This window comes from Trichoplusia ni, chromosome 16, assembly GCF_003590095.1.
Source record: "Trichoplusia ni isolate ovarian cell line Hi5 chromosome 16, tn1, whole genome shotgun sequence".
NCBI classification, from domain to species: Eukaryota; Metazoa; Arthropoda; class Insecta; order Lepidoptera; family Noctuidae; genus Trichoplusia; species Trichoplusia ni.
Window position 1 is genome coordinate 231,364 of NC_039493.1, and position 13,540 is coordinate 244,903.

Here is a 13,540-nt window from a genome sequence, read left to right on the forward strand (position 1 = left end):
TTACCAAGTAACGTTTGTTCAGTAGGTACTCTCGTTGGGCGCACAGATTTGGTATTTGACTTGTCACCAGGGGCTCGAAGTCTGCCAAAGAGGAATGCAACAGAGGCTTTGTAACATTAAACTACAAGAAGAATCAAAAAGAGAAAAATACCTTGACCCTTTCCACAGCCAAAAGCTTTTATGCCCACTAATAAATGAGGGGAAATTACCACCGAAAGGTTACCCTAACATAATACCGACTTCATCGAGGCGGACCCAGTTGGAGATAGCGGGATGTCCTGAATTCGTTCGTTCTTACCGATATGGTCACTGGCGGCTCATAAGAGAGACAAGCGAAAGAAAAGTGGGGAGGCCTATGCCAGCCGTGGGATATTCAGGGCTAGTAATAATAATAAAAAAGTTTTGGCTTAAAACCTGTTTAAATCTTCTCAGGCCTTTGATAGAGCTTAAAGTATTTTTTTCATGACACTGACATATTAAGAATGCGCGACTGCGCAGTTTTTGTTGATTTTAGTGCACTGTAATTTTGTATTGAACTGCAATTTGATTATTATAAAATAATGGTATCAAAGGAACTTTCTCCTTCGAATACTTATTAGTCGTACGTGCGAGGTATGTTTCCTGATTTGTTTGAAGATGAATTCCTTGGTTTTTTATTATTCTACTTCTCCGCATAGTAAAATTCAGTTTAAAGTAGGTTATTAAATCAAAGAAAACGCATAACAAATAAATTAACGGTTAGATTAGATCGTCTGAGCCAGAGTTCCAAATTTTGTGCCATCGTCCTTGGTACCTATCCTATAATTATTGATTTTATTGACTAGATGAAACTTATTTCAGGAGATATCATCTAAACGAGAAAAATGGGTTTAATACAGTCCGTGTTTTGTTCTATGACATTTTGTGTCGAAAGGTAAAAAGATAGTACTTTATTTTTACTGTAGAGTAAGTCAAGAAAGTAGACATTCATATTCTTTTGAACTAATAGATTAACCGTTTTTATAAAGTAACCTTATGGACATTTCTCTTATACATCCACCCATGCATATCCATTATACCCACGTAAGTGTTTCTTACAAACATTTAATTTTCCAGAGTTCTAACATGGACATGCTGCGCTTTCCTGTTGATGTTACTCATGTTTAGCATTGTCCTGCTGATGGTGTATGGTATCTCAGTTGGCTACCATTACGCACAAAAAGAACTCGCTTCATTCGCAAGTAAGTATATTTGCCCACAAAGCTGACAGTTTAGCATGTGGTTCGCACCGAGGAAAAAGATACAGGACAACTTAAGCTCACATTTTAGATAATTATACATACTTACTTTTTACTTTGAAGAAAGTAGTAAAGTAGGTAGTGAGGTAAATAGCTAATATAAGTATACTAGGGAAATTATAAATAGGTATATTGTTTAATTATTTTTTAACAGACGGCATAGTTTACATTTATTAAGGACTTGTTTCATCACTGCCACAAGTTCCCGTTAAGTTACTTGACAGATTTTTTCCTAGAAAGAAAGACAAATTGTCAAACAGACGTTAAAGCTTGTTATTTCCGGCAGTGTCGTCGAGATCCACGACGGAGCCGACGATGTTGCGCGCCGGGCCGGAGAACAGGCCCGTGGTGCGCCTGCTCGCAGTCAACAGGTCCGAGGTCGAGCACGCGCCACACCCGCTCCTTGGTACCTAGGCACTTCTCGTTCAGTGTTACAAAACTACAATTTTTGTTCTCAGTGTAGGTACCTATATAAAATAATACGTTCTGAATTACAGAGGTGTACCAAACCAGGAGGCCGGGAGAGCAAATTTATATGGAGACTTCCGAGACACCCATCGTTGTTTTAGAAACTGAACGGTATATAATTCTGTTTTATTTCAAAGGATAGATTTTTTTGGCAGTTTGTAACTATTTTGCTAATGTGTTTATTGCGCTAGGCCCCCGAAAGAGCCCGAGTTGTCCCCGCATGAGCGAGAGTTGGCACGAAGACTCATCGGTCGGTTCCGTCGTTCACGAAACAACACATCGACGCCGATCCCTTTCTTCCGGCCTTTAAGAAACAATACAGATCGCAAATTCATCCCTTTCACATGAATACTGCAGAATTTACACTTGTGATTTTAATAAATTTACCAAGTTCTCGTTACTGTTATGGGAAGCATGGGAAACTTAGATCAATATAATCAAGTTGTAGGGTGAATTATCTACATTTATATTATGTTTATTTATTATCGTGATTTTAAATTAATAAAGTATTTAATAATTATGAGATTTTTATTGAAAGTTACGCTTACAGACTTTAATACAAAATACATATTTAGATGCTGGTAACATTGGTTACGTTGAACGTTGTGAAATTTATGTGAGGCATGGTGCTGGCTTGTTGTTTGTTGTCAGTGCTATTACTGGCCACTTCAGGAGTATCAATTTCACGACGCGCTAGACGATGGGCAAATCCTCGCGCCACCGCCTTGTCCACCGAGCGCATCACGTTGCCCTGGCGGCGCGTTTCGGCGCCCGAACGCAACGCTCCTGCCGCTTTTGCAGCTTTCGCTGTAACACAGTTTTGAGAGAAATAATATCACATGTTCTCGTTTGTCAAGTAAAGCATAGACGTTCAAGTAAAACGTACCCATAGCATCCACAGAATTTTGTACAAAACAGTAATGGTATCCGATTCCAATACCTAAGACCATCACAGTTAAAATTGTGAATAGCAGACAACACGTTAACATTGCACATACCGTACATAGTGATATTCTGAAAAATTTGAAAAAATAATTAACATTCAATAAAACTATAGTCGGGCCTATCGATTGGAGACGTTCTTACTCTATGAGGATAGTGATGATTCGAACTCCTTTTTTTAGACTTCGGCAAAGAACTGTTTCAAGAACGAAATTATACGAAAACCAGTGGAGCACAATCACCACATTTTACATAAATTACTTACACAAATCAATAGTAAAAAGTAAAGTTACCTTTCGAGAGCATCTAGGACAATTGAGACGAATGAACTTAGAGAACAACACACACAACCCATTTTGTACAGACAACATTAACACACAAAGAATTTGTTAGCCTAATCATACAAAGCCGTATCGTCGTCAGCTACATTACAAATTTCTCATTACTCGACACCCATTTAGTGAAGAAATACGATTCAACTGGAGCTGCAAAATAAACCCCAGATTTTGCCCCACCACTGACAAATGGAAAATGATTAGAAAATAAATTTTACTCTTTGCCCATTACTGGTTGAAGGTTCTGATAGCATGGAGGATTTTTATTTCTATACACCTAATTTAGGCACCTATAGTCTTCAATATGGTAGAGGAAAAGTAAATAAAAGAAAATGAAAAGTGTAACTAAAGGGCACGGGCATTCCATCGACACATTAAAACAGCATTGGGCTCTAACCAGGCACTTCATTTCTTAATACATTCATACATCCGCCGAGCGGCGTTCGGTTATCTAACCAAGGTGGGGGAGAAGGGACAAAGAATTTGATCTTTCATTTCCATTTGTAACTTATAAGACCATTCGAAACCCTACATCATTTGCATCGCGAAATCTAATGAACATGAAATGAAATTATGCGTTGGGGGTGTATCCAAGTCCTCGTAATTTTCGTTCAAAAACTTCATCTTACCTATTTGACACATTTGACGTTTAACTTGATAGTTTGTCTTGTACTGTCAATTCCACTTGTAAAATATGGCAGATGAAAACACTCAGACCAAGAAAGAGGAAACTAAGAAAAGACCTAAACGACAGCCAAATAAGAATTATGCTTTAAAAAAGAGACTACCAGTAAAACCGATAGACGGCGAGAATGTGATATTTATAACAAAGAAAACCAATTTTAAGGTAGGGAACCGAAAAATGCGTGATGTTGATAAAACAAGAACTTGCTTTTTATTGCACAAGTTTTACTTTTTCAGGCACAACTGGACAAGTGTTGTGATCTTATAACAAGAGGGGAAAAGGAAATAATTCTTCATGGTCTAGGAGCTGCAATTCAAAGGTGCTGCAATTTAGCACTACAGCTAGAAATATTGTTCTCTGGCACATGCCAAATAGAAGTAAATACTGGAACCGTGGACTTAGTTGGTTAGTATAACTTTAATTAACCTTATTCATTTTTATAACTTACATTGTATGCATATTTTCGTTATTATGTATTTGCGACCTTTAATCGTAAGAAACATAACAAGTCGGTTTTTGTAGCTTCTGACCCAATTACCTTTACCTTAATTTTATTAGTACATAACTCATCTTCTATTTGTGCATTCCAGATGACCTGGAACCCCTAACTGATGAGCTGGACTTTGATTCTCAAGTGAGACATTCATCTTCAATCCACATAAGAATATTCAGAACAGCAATGCTTGGTGCTAACCAGTAACCATGTTCTTCACGCTGAACGAAATAGTGCAGTGGATTGGACTAACAGTGTTTGAAATATGGATAAACTTAATAACTATAACAATATTCTCAGTGCTCTTGGCACTTAAAATAGATGGCGTTGTTAACAGCGCATGGTGGACAATTCTTGCACCATTATTTGTAAGTGATGCAATGAATGCATATTTTTGCTGTATAGTATGTATAAGAATGAATTTAGAAAGTTCATATAAAGCATCTTTATATAGAGCATCTTGGAGCGCTATATTTTTAGGTCTGACTTTTGTATTTAAATTCCTATTATGTAGAAAGCTCCAAGGTGACTCAGCCATAGAGTACAGTGAAGTGTTTGCACCATTGTTTATACTTCTACAACTGATAGCTGTAAGGGCATGCCAATTACATCAATAAAGCTGTATACTCCCCAATAAGAAATAAATATAAATAACCTATTAAGGCAATAGTTTTATTAAATGACTCAACAAAATAATACTAGCGGAACAAACTAAATAAACCACCTCTATTTTTCTTCTCACCACCAAAATTAAAACTAAAATTATTATTGCTTCCATTTTGTTCATCAGGATCTGGTTTAGCCTCAGATGTTGATGGCCCACCAAAAAAGGAAAAACCAGTCTTCCTAAATCCTGAAAGAATTAAAAGCAAATGACACCAATGATTATGAAAAAGGTCTTAATTATATTTTTGAAATTATGCTGCACCTGACAAAAAATTAGGTACTTCTTGAGACACAACTTCAGGATTTTCTCCTTGTAATGATACATCAGCCTTTGGAGATAGAAGGAGGCTCGAATCTGGAAAGAGTTTATCATTTATTAACAGAAACAGAAGCAAAAATCTAAATGTCATTATTTTTTACAAGCTTACCAATGCAATGTGGAATGTCTAAATCTTCATACCCAGTTGTGCTCAAAGATGCATTTAAGGAATCTGGAATGCCCTGTGTTCCATGTGTAAACAGTAATCCAGATACTGGATTGTCATGTTTTGGAACTTCAACTGTCTGAAAAGAACAACAAACATCAAAGCATTCTAAAAATAGATTTATACACAATTTGTTAGTTTTATAACACTGACCAGCACTTTGTTTTCCTTAGGACTAGAAGCCACTATACTATCAACTTCCATAGTCAACATTTTATCATTGGGTACGGGAGTTTTTGGTGCTTCTACTTTTTCACGTTCTTCCTGCTTTTCTTCCACATCTTGAATATTTGTGTCGACTTCCATCTCATCAACTTTATTTTCTTTTGGTTCATCTGTTTTTGTTTCCTGCTTCTCGCAATTGAAAAATTTCGATGTTACGATGTTATCGTCATCCAACTGAAAGCATTCAACAATTACTATTACATCTTTTTCACGATAATTTCCAACTTGTACCCATACGAATGTATTCCGAGATACCTTTTGGTGGGTAGCCTTCTTCCCATATACAAATTGTGGGGATAGATCCAAGTTATGTTTTTTCAGTATCATGTCTTTTATCTTCATGTAGCTATCCTCACTTGCCACACTCTCGTCCAGTTGACTGTTCACAGTCTGATTCGCAGATTCATTCTCACCGTTTGCGTCCTCAATAATTTCATTAATCTGTACTGACGAGGGTATATCAAACGATACTCTCTTTTTCGGAAAATCTTCCTGGGAACCCTGAGGCACGATTTAAATTATTTGTTACGCCAAAAACCTTTATCGCTCGATAGTTAAAGTATATGTCCCAAATCAATCTACTCTAAAATACTCTAATATAAACTGTTACCAGTAAAGTGTCCAGGAACTGAGTTGGTGGTATTAAAATATCCTCCGTAATAGACATATTCACTTCTTCAATATCCTCACTTTCTAATGGTGCATCCTATAAATTGATAATACTCTATTTTAATAGTTACTCTGCTATAAAAGTACCGGTATCATGTGCTACAAACCTTGCTTGCCTTCGCTTTGGGCAATACGTCCACCTCTTTAGCGCTTTCAACTTCTTTAGAAGATATTTCATCGACTTTATGAAGCTTATCAGGATTTACCTTTTTTACAATATTGTAAGCTTCACTACTGTTTATATTAATGTCTTCAAGAATATTAATTAGTTTCCTTTTAGAGTAATTGTGTGAATTACTTTCTTTAGAAGTTTTAAAATATGGTGATATTATGCAATCATAAGCCTTTCCCTCTTCACGATATTGGTCTATATTATTTGTTCGCATATTAGCAAAGGAATCTGTTACTGGTGTCATTTTAGGCAACTCATTTTTCATTATCTTTACCTGTAGAATTTCATACAAGATTTGTAACAACAGCGCAAATTAAGTGGGACCTTACCGAACAAATTACCGGGACACTTATCATGTAGGTATCATGTGAATAATTTTTACCTACCTTCTCTAAACTGACATCTATGACATCCAGATCAAAACTCGTAAGCTCTAACTTCGGTATCTGAAATGAAGTTTTAACAATACACATAGCAACAGAGAAAAGAGATACTAAAAGTTTTATGTAATAGATAAAACATACGAGATCATCTTCAAATTTATCGTCTGCGGCTGGTTTCTCAGACTGATCTTCATTTATCAGTGGATTCAGTGGTTCTACAACCTCGGCAATAGTCTCATCGGTCGCCTTTTGTTTATTTTTAGATAGTTCTTCAATTTCCTTCTTTATATCATTAATCAAATTGTTTTTTTCTTTTATAACTTTTGTTACTCGAGGCAATTCATGAATAATGAAATTCGCGAGTGCTATAGCTCGTTTCTTGTCTATCTCTTTACACATTTCGCGTTTTACTATCCGGTCTTCATAAAGAGCTGTTAACTGTGTGTCAAGTCCTTCTATATCCTTCTTGAGATCTTCTGCCATATTAGCAGCTGAAAGTAATTTTTGTACGAAGGGTATACTTTCGTACCTAGCTTTGCATTCTTGCCACAGAGCTTCATATTTCTTTTTTCCATTATCAATGCGCTCCTGAATCTCAGTTCTACGTATTTTGGCCATCAACCATTCTTTCTTAATTTCAACATTGCCCGATTTTATTGTTTCTTGAGCAATTAGCATGCTAAAAGCAAACGTTATATTATGAGTAGCTAGGTGATAACAGAGTATAATATTTGAATATGAGACAAACCCCATAATCTTATGCACCCCCGGGTAGTAGGTACCTACTAAAATACGGATACTCAGTACTTATCTGAATAGAAACAAACATAGGTGATATGTGTGACTATGACATGAACGGTTCCCACTATACCTATTATCTTCTGAGTTTAATTCTCAGTTAGGTACGTAAGTACTTCCTTAAAAACATACCAACCTGCTTATCTCCTGTTCAGCCTGTTTTATTTCAGCTTCAAGCTTAATATTGGCGCTACTAATGTAGTTACAGGTTTCTTTATGACGGTCCGCTTGTTTCTTTAACTTATCAAGCAGGAATGCTTGAGCTAATGTAAGGAAAATAGTTAAGCTATCTCTTAGAATTGACTAGGGACATAAAGAAAAACACGCAAAACATTTTTATAATTAAAAAACTGTGTACACCATACCCTTAATACATTGGCTTGAAAGAATGACCTTTATTTGAGATTCATCCACTTCACTTGAGATTTTCTCTAAAGCTTGCACATCATTTGTTTCCTCCATACTTACCAAATTATTACAAAATCTTCCGTGTAAACGCAAAATTGCAAACTCCACAGTACTAAGTTTATGGAATGGCGGGAAATATTTTTTTTTTATTAGTTTTTGACATATACGTACGTATACAGCCAACTTGTTGTGGTTTAATTTCTTGCATATATTTTTTATTCTTTCTTAATGAGTAGAATTTCGTAATTTCGATATTCTTTAAAAAAATAACGAGCCGAGAAAGTTAAGATTATTATAGTACTTATATGAACCTGGTAATTAAATGCCATGTAAGTAATTATTTCGCATCAGGTAAAGTATAAACAACGGCCATGCAGGTACGTACACTTTTGGAGTTTATGGCCATCAGTCAAATATCCATATCATTGTATCCAAAATAATGTTGTCTAGTCTTTTAGTACAGTTTGAACGGATAGGCCACTGAACATTCACATTAAGCTTTCAATTTATGCAACTGTCATTGCTTTATGTGACATTCGGTAGCATTTTCAGACTATATCGGCTAACAAATGTAAGGAGCACACATTAGTTAGCCAATGTAGGCCCAAAATATGTAGATCGGTTAGTCATAGATGTGGCTTTTTTACAGTTAGTAGGTTCTCTTGGGCCTGGAGTAAAGTGCAATCAAGCACTATCATCTCAAGGTAATAAAAAAAAGGTTATTCTTTTAATATTTTATTTTTATAATATTTAATATTTACATTTGTTCACGTGCACAGTCAGCTGTAAAAATATGTATACTCAGTGTATTTTAAGGTTTTAGTAATTATATCTAAATATTATTCAAAGTTTCGCTACGAGTGTAGGTACACCTTTTTTTGCAGCTCACTATACTGTTTGCCGCACCGACTTGTATGTAAGTCCATTATTTATAATACAAATATTGAATGGTCATTATTCCAATTTTTATGATAATAACCTTTCAAATGAAACAAACAAATTAATACCTAAAATTTATTTAACAAAATAGTGTCATACAGTTATTTAAAATAACAGACATAAATGATAATTTGTAATACAACCTAGCAACCTAATTAAACCAGGTACTTTTCAAAAATGTATCCCACTAAGAATCAAATAATTGTAAAAGGACAAACAATGACGAATGCAGCACGAAGGAATGTTGGCTAACGCTAGAGCGGCCGCATCCGCCGCGCGGGCATGCGGGCCGCGGGACTAGCCGTTTACACTGACCCACTTTGAATACTCGACTCGCTACATTATACATGGCGTCTACATTTCTAGATTAATTTACAACCTTTTGCGTCGCTTTTACGAACTGGCACCATGTTACAAATTTCATAATGCAGAACACATCCACAAACAAACCTCATCTCTCATACCGCAACAGATCGGCATGGTCACGCTCTGCTAGCGACGCTAGCGACTACAACATTATAATACTGTTCGAACGATAATATCATTGCTTTGTCGGAAGATGTGCGCCACGGGAACTCGACGTTCGTAAGGACACACGTTACAAGATGTTGAGTTCAACTAAATATATTCTAGAATATAAACACAAGTCACTCGTCCAATCAACTTTAAATATTTTCAATGATTTAAACTTTAAAACATTGCAGTTTACTTAATGGACTATTTAAATTCTAAACACCAATATTTATAAATTTATACTTTCTACCGTGGAACCATTCAGGCTATGCCCGAAGTACAAGCTTTCTAAATTTACTTTGGCTTTTACAACTGGGCTGAATAATATGAATGATTGCTGCCTGAACAATGTTCTAACATATTATGGCATGAAAACATCAAATAGTAATGAAGGCTTTAAACAAAAATATAGCGAAAAGTGTAGGTACAACATGGAACTCGCTAATCAGCAGTGACAGGGAATGTCTATGTCAATTTGTAAGTAAATCACATCGACTAAGCAATCATACGGTAATCTAAAATTAAGCTAGGAGAACAACTCAACAAAGCACGTCAATCTGGAATAACTTAACAGTAATACTTATAAATACATGTTTTTAAGAATACCTACTGGGTCCCACTTCAAATTATAATAGTTACAATATAAAATTAACACATAGTTTGTACCGCCAACATTCACTAAGTGCGACCATCACTATGCACTTACACAAAAAGAAATCGATACTTAACGTCGCTCCTCGGCAGGCGCGACACGTATAAATGGAAAATACCCTGCGTATATCCTTTTTATGTAAATACATAGCGACCTGTTAGTATTTTTTGTCTACTTTTAAAGTTATATCAGTCGAACGGTAAATTTTTGAGGAAAATAGTTTTATACATTCAAATATAATATACATTTCAACAACATCGAAACTCACCATCGGCGAACTCAAAAGTACTTCCGAAAGATTTCCACTGCGGAGCGGTCGCGAGGGCGCCGCCCCGACGCCGCAGCGTCATGAAGGATCACAGCTCTCTCAGAATTTCGTCCGAAAGGAGGGTAATTTTTAACGTTTTTTTCTAAAAAGTGGCCCGGCGGGCCTCGCCGCGCCTCATTAACTGTAGGGCTGCGGCGGCAGGATCTCGGTGAGCAGCCGCTTGAGGCTGTCGACGCCCGTGAGGAAGCCGCAGTCGGGGCCGTGGTGCGGCGTGCTGGTGGCCAGCGGCGACTCGGCGGCGGCGCCCGCGAAGGCGGTGTGCGCGAAGTCGATCATGCGGATGTCGACGCGCTCGGCGGGCTCGGGCCGCGGCCGCGTGCGCGCGCGCTTGCCGCTGGCGCCCGGCGCCGCCGCCTCGGCCGCGCCGCGCCATGACTCACTGCTGGCCGACGAGTACGCCATCCAGCTGTCGGCCGAGTCGGGGCTGGGCGGCTGGCGGCGCGGCGAGTGCCCGTCCGCCGACCCGTCCTCACCGTCCTCGTAGCCACCCATCGTCTCCTCCGAGTGCGGCCGGAAGGGCTCGCGCGCGCCCGACCCGGAGTCCGTCGAGATCTCGTCGTGCAACGTCGACATGTCGAAGTGGCCAGGCGACGGCGCCAGCTCCGCCGAGCTGCTCGACGCATCCGCGTCGTACTCGCTGGTCACGCCGCTCGCTTCGTCGCAGAGCGTGTTTGACACGTCTCCTTCATACACTATCAGCAGTGAACTGTAAAAGATAAAATTTCCACTTTGAGTACAAAAAACGACGACTACCTACATGAATCGTGTATGTTGGAGCTGGTAATGCGTACTGACCAGGAGTAGAACCTGTAGCTAGTCTGCTTGGCGATGGCGCGGCGCAGCGCGTCCAGGTCGCGCAGCACGCGCCGCACCACATGGGCGCGCAGGCCGGCTCCGGCCGCGAAGAAGTCCCGCAGCGCCTCGCGCAGCCCGCTCTCCGACAGCGCGCGCCCCCAGTACTTGTCGCGCCGCACGCACGCACCCGTCTCGGGGATGTACACCTGCCCATACAATTACACTTTTACAAAACATGTCATAGGAGTCTATACAGTTATATACACATATAATGATATTCGTGGGATGCATGATGATCCTGTTGGTGAATGAGGATGATGGTGATGTCCACGTGTCGCACCTGCATGCCGCACAGCCGCACTCCCAGCGTGGCCGAGGTGCTGGCCGCACACTTGGCGATCTGCTTGCTGCGCTTCTCTGCCGACGCGTCGTCGCCGTGCTGCCGCGTGCCCATCTTCAGGTCGAGTACGCACGGCCGCCGATAAGATGATGTAATATTCTCCATCATTAGAAAATCTAAAAAGAAAACATAACATTATATTTGGTCCAATTCATGTGGGTACAATATTTTTCAAACTCATGGCGCTAGTTGATACTTACACTGCTTGTTTGAGTTGTCCATATGCGCAATACTTTTGAGCACCTCACTCGCATTGCCATTTCGATGAACCTTGAATCTGCAAAAGGAAAAACTTCATTATATCACTTGTCCACGGGCCTCACGACGTGCGATCGACAGTTATAGTTTAGGAGCTAATGAAACACAGATTTATTAATATCTGTTATATTGTTACATTTCAATCAAATTATATCATTACCACGACTCCACGACGCAAGTCATCGGAAGCTCGCAGAGTGTGAGTGTGACGTGCATCGCTCACGCGTTAGTGGGATAGTCATGTAAGTATTGCGATGGAATGAATTAATGGCGACGTCGGTTGCGGGCCGGCGTACGTCAAAGCTTCTGAAATATGATAAAGGACACATGACAAGTGTCGAGGAGTATCGGTCGCGCCGCACGGTTTGCGGATACGCACTTGAACACGTCGTCGCGCTTGCGCTTGCCGCCCAGCGACTGCTTGCGCCCGTTCTCGTCGCGGAAACATGGCGAGTACCGCTTGTCCAATTTGGTGCCTCCAGTGTTAGATGCCTGCATCACGCCTGAAACAAACAGCCTCGCCATCAGTACTGATGCTCGCTCGCACACACACACACCACAACTATCCTTATCATTTACTTCCAATAGAGAATTGAAAGCTATACGGGTCGTTAACTAAAAACGTTAAATAAAATGTTACGGGTACTACACTGTCATAGTAATGAATGAAGTGCAACGATAGAAGACTTAAAAACTCAAACATGCCCAGTCGGGTTCCGACCCGCAACTGGCCAGTGCAGTATTGTGACACTGGTTAGCCATTGGGACATTCAATGAGTTACTTGATCCACTATCTACGTTCGTAAATTCAATATTAACTTACTATAGTGCAAGTTGCCAGCGTTATTTTGATGAGGAAGTGAAAATATTAAGGTTACTTTGTTTTTAAACAGGGTTTGTATATCTTTTGTATCGTGTCTCATGTAGCGTGTTACTGAACGGTAAACGTGTGTGTGATCAAACAATTTATATTGTTGTAAGTAGACAATGCATGTAGGTGTGTATGCGTGTATGTATAAGTATGTTGTGGGTGTAGTTTTTAAGTAAAGGTTTACAAACCCAAAATGTAAAATTACCGCTAGGGCGATATTAGGGGCGGTTGTGTGGTGCGCCGCCGGCGTCGCTCCGCCCGCCGCAGCGCCGCAGCCCTTGCGACAACAAGGAAACTAATATTGTGTTCCTGACCCCAGGCCCGCTCCCGCTCCCGCTCGCGCTCCCACTCAAACCCGCCAGCGCCACGCACGCTGCGCTACCCCGGCTAGGCCAGCCTGACCACCAACCAGCGGCCGGTAGCCATTAGCTACCACCAGCCACTGGTCCAGTTTACGCAATGGCGATCGCTTACGTTGAACTTTTACTTGTTGTTAACTATTCTCACATCAACTAACATACACAACACACAATCAAATGATAATAACACTGTGCTACATATTTCGGAAACAATTCAAATTCCGTATTACGTGTTCTAAATTCAGAGCCAGATTACCCTGAGATTCTAAACTAGCAAAATCAAAATACCAATAATTACGATTCATCAAATTAAGCACTGAATCAGGTCAATGTTTTATCGGCAGGAAAAACAGAAGTACATGCGATTTTTTAAATACTCAAAGCTAAATAGTAACAAAAGTAAAAGTTCAATAATATCG

General features: G+C 39.5%; 5 protein-coding genes across 14 annotated transcripts in view; 2 read left to right on the forward strand and 3 right to left on the reverse strand.

Annotated features, from left to right (window-relative positions):
• Positions 1–77: 77 nt before the first annotated feature.
• On the forward strand, positions 78–2,251 carry LOC113501903. Of its 2 annotated transcripts, XM_026883212.1 has the most exons (6): positions 78–612; positions 841–913; positions 1,096–1,220; positions 1,564–1,683; positions 1,775–1,856; positions 1,937–2,251. In XM_026883212.1, the coding sequence occupies exons 2-6, from the start codon at positions 864–866 to the stop codon at positions 2,091–2,093; spliced, it is 534 nt and encodes a 177-aa protein (XP_026739013.1). In that variant the 5' UTR covers positions 78–612; positions 841–863; the 3' UTR covers positions 2,094–2,251. The 2 variants fall into 2 exon arrangements, with proteins under 2 accessions (XP_026739013.1, XP_026739014.1); XM_026883213.1 differs by lacking the exon at positions 841–913 and having other exon boundaries at positions 1,937–2,240.
• On the reverse strand, positions 2,246–3,596 carry LOC113501905. Of its 2 annotated transcripts, XM_026883216.1 has the most exons (3): positions 2,981–3,596; positions 2,632–2,759; positions 2,246–2,552 (listed from the first exon to the last, which is right to left on the reverse strand). In XM_026883216.1, the coding sequence occupies exons 1-3, from the start codon at positions 3,040–3,042 to the stop codon at positions 2,317–2,319; spliced, it is 426 nt and encodes a 141-aa protein (XP_026739017.1). In that variant the 5' UTR covers positions 3,043–3,596; the 3' UTR covers positions 2,246–2,316. The 2 variants fall into 2 exon arrangements, with proteins under 2 accessions (XP_026739017.1, XP_026739018.1); XM_026883217.1 differs by lacking the exon at positions 2,632–2,759.
• Positions 3,597–3,680: 84 nt separating this feature from the next.
• Positions 3,681–4,862, forward strand: LOC113501904 (transmembrane protein 203-like). 2 transcript variants are annotated; one of them, XM_026883214.1, is made up of 3 exons: positions 3,681–3,869; positions 3,944–4,112; positions 4,298–4,859. In XM_026883214.1, the coding sequence occupies exons 1-3, from the start codon at positions 3,717–3,719 to the stop codon at positions 4,405–4,407; spliced, it is 432 nt and encodes a 143-aa protein (XP_026739015.1). In that variant the 5' UTR covers positions 3,681–3,716; the 3' UTR covers positions 4,408–4,859. The 2 variants fall into 2 exon arrangements, with proteins under 2 accessions (XP_026739015.1, XP_026739016.1); XM_026883215.1 differs by having other exon boundaries at positions 3,736–3,869; positions 4,298–4,862.
• Positions 4,852–8,773, reverse strand: LOC113501899. 4 transcript variants are annotated; one of them, XM_026883204.1, is made up of 10 exons: positions 7,964–8,773; positions 7,735–7,861; positions 6,942–7,479; positions 6,804–6,863; positions 6,353–6,691; positions 6,187–6,282; positions 5,505–6,077; positions 5,295–5,430; positions 5,129–5,221; positions 4,852–5,053 (listed from the first exon to the last, which is right to left on the reverse strand). In XM_026883204.1, exons 1-10 carry the CDS (start codon positions 8,058–8,060, stop codon positions 4,899–4,901), a joined length of 2,214 nt encoding a protein of 737 aa, XP_026739005.1. In that variant the 5' UTR covers positions 8,061–8,773; the 3' UTR covers positions 4,852–4,898. The 4 variants fall into 4 exon arrangements, with proteins under 4 accessions (XP_026739005.1, XP_026739006.1, XP_026739004.1 ...); XM_026883205.1 differs by having other exon boundaries at positions 5,505–5,750; positions 5,832–6,077; positions 6,804–7,479; XM_026883203.1 differs by having other exon boundaries at positions 6,804–7,479; positions 8,178–8,773.
• A 233-nt stretch (positions 8,774–9,006) lies between these two features.
• LOC113501901 (inositol hexakisphosphate kinase 2) overlaps positions 9,007–13,540 on the reverse strand; it is a 43,871-nt gene continuing 39,337 nt past the window's right edge. For all 4 annotated transcript variants that reach the window (XM_026883207.1, XM_026883208.1, XM_026883206.1 and 1 more), the window contains 5 exons: positions 12,271–12,394; positions 11,834–11,910; positions 11,574–11,749; positions 11,234–11,439; positions 9,007–11,144 (listed from right to left, as the gene is read on the reverse strand). In XM_026883207.1, coding sequence (XP_026739008.1) covers positions 10,556–11,144; positions 11,234–11,439; positions 11,574–11,749; positions 11,834–11,910; positions 12,271–12,394 — 1,172 coding nt within the window. In that variant the 3' untranslated portion in view covers positions 9,007–10,555. The remainder of the gene's footprint in view (positions 11,145–11,233; positions 11,440–11,573; positions 11,750–11,833; positions 11,911–12,270; positions 12,395–13,540) is intronic.

Excerpts from the sequence above, each read along its gene's own strand:
- LOC113501903 (XM_026883212.1), top strand. The coding sequence starts at position 864 with ATGGGTTTAATACAGTCCGTGTTTTGTTCTATGACATTTTGTGTCGAA. Across the intron at positions 914-1,095 it reads ATGACATTTTGTGTCGAAAG|AGTTCTAACATGGACATGCT; the intron begins GTAAAAAGATAG and ends TTAATTTTCCAG. Across the intron at positions 1,684-1,774 it reads CGCGCCACACCCGCTCCTTG|AGGTGTACCAAACCAGGAGG; the intron begins GTACCTAGGCAC and ends TCTGAATTACAG.
- LOC113501905 (XM_026883216.1), bottom strand. The coding sequence starts at position 3,042 with ATGGGTTGTGTGTGTTGTTCTCTAAGTTCATTCGTCTCAATTGTCCTA. Across the intron at positions 2,760-2,980 it reads GTCCTAGATGCTCTCGAAAG|AATATCACTATGTACGGTAT; the intron begins GTAACTTTACTT and ends CAAATTTTTCAG. Across the intron at positions 2,553-2,631 it reads AAATTCTGTGGATGCTATGG|CGAAAGCTGCAAAAGCGGCA; the intron begins GTACGTTTTACT and ends ACTGTGTTACAG.
- LOC113501904 (XM_026883214.1), top strand. The coding sequence starts at position 3,717 with ATGGCAGATGAAAACACTCAGACCAAGAAAGAGGAAACTAAGAAAAGA. Across the intron at positions 3,870-3,943 it reads CAAAGAAAACCAATTTTAAG|GCACAACTGGACAAGTGTTG; the intron begins GTAGGGAACCGA and ends TTACTTTTTCAG. Across the intron at positions 4,113-4,297 it reads TGGAACCGTGGACTTAGTTG|ATGACCTGGAACCCCTAACT; the intron begins GTTAGTATAACT and ends TGTGCATTCCAG.
- LOC113501899 (XM_026883202.1), bottom strand. The coding sequence starts at position 8,060 with ATGGAGGAAACAAATGATGTGCAAGCTTTAGAGAAAATCTCAAGTGAA. Across the intron at positions 7,862-7,963 it reads TTCAAGCCAATGTATTAAGG|CTCAAGCATTCCTGCTTGAT; the intron begins GTATGGTGTACA and ends TCCTTACATTAG. Across the intron at positions 6,078-6,186 it reads AGTTCCTGGACACTTTACTG|GGTTCCCAGGAAGATTTTCC; the intron begins GTAACAGTTTAT and ends ATCGTGCCTCAG.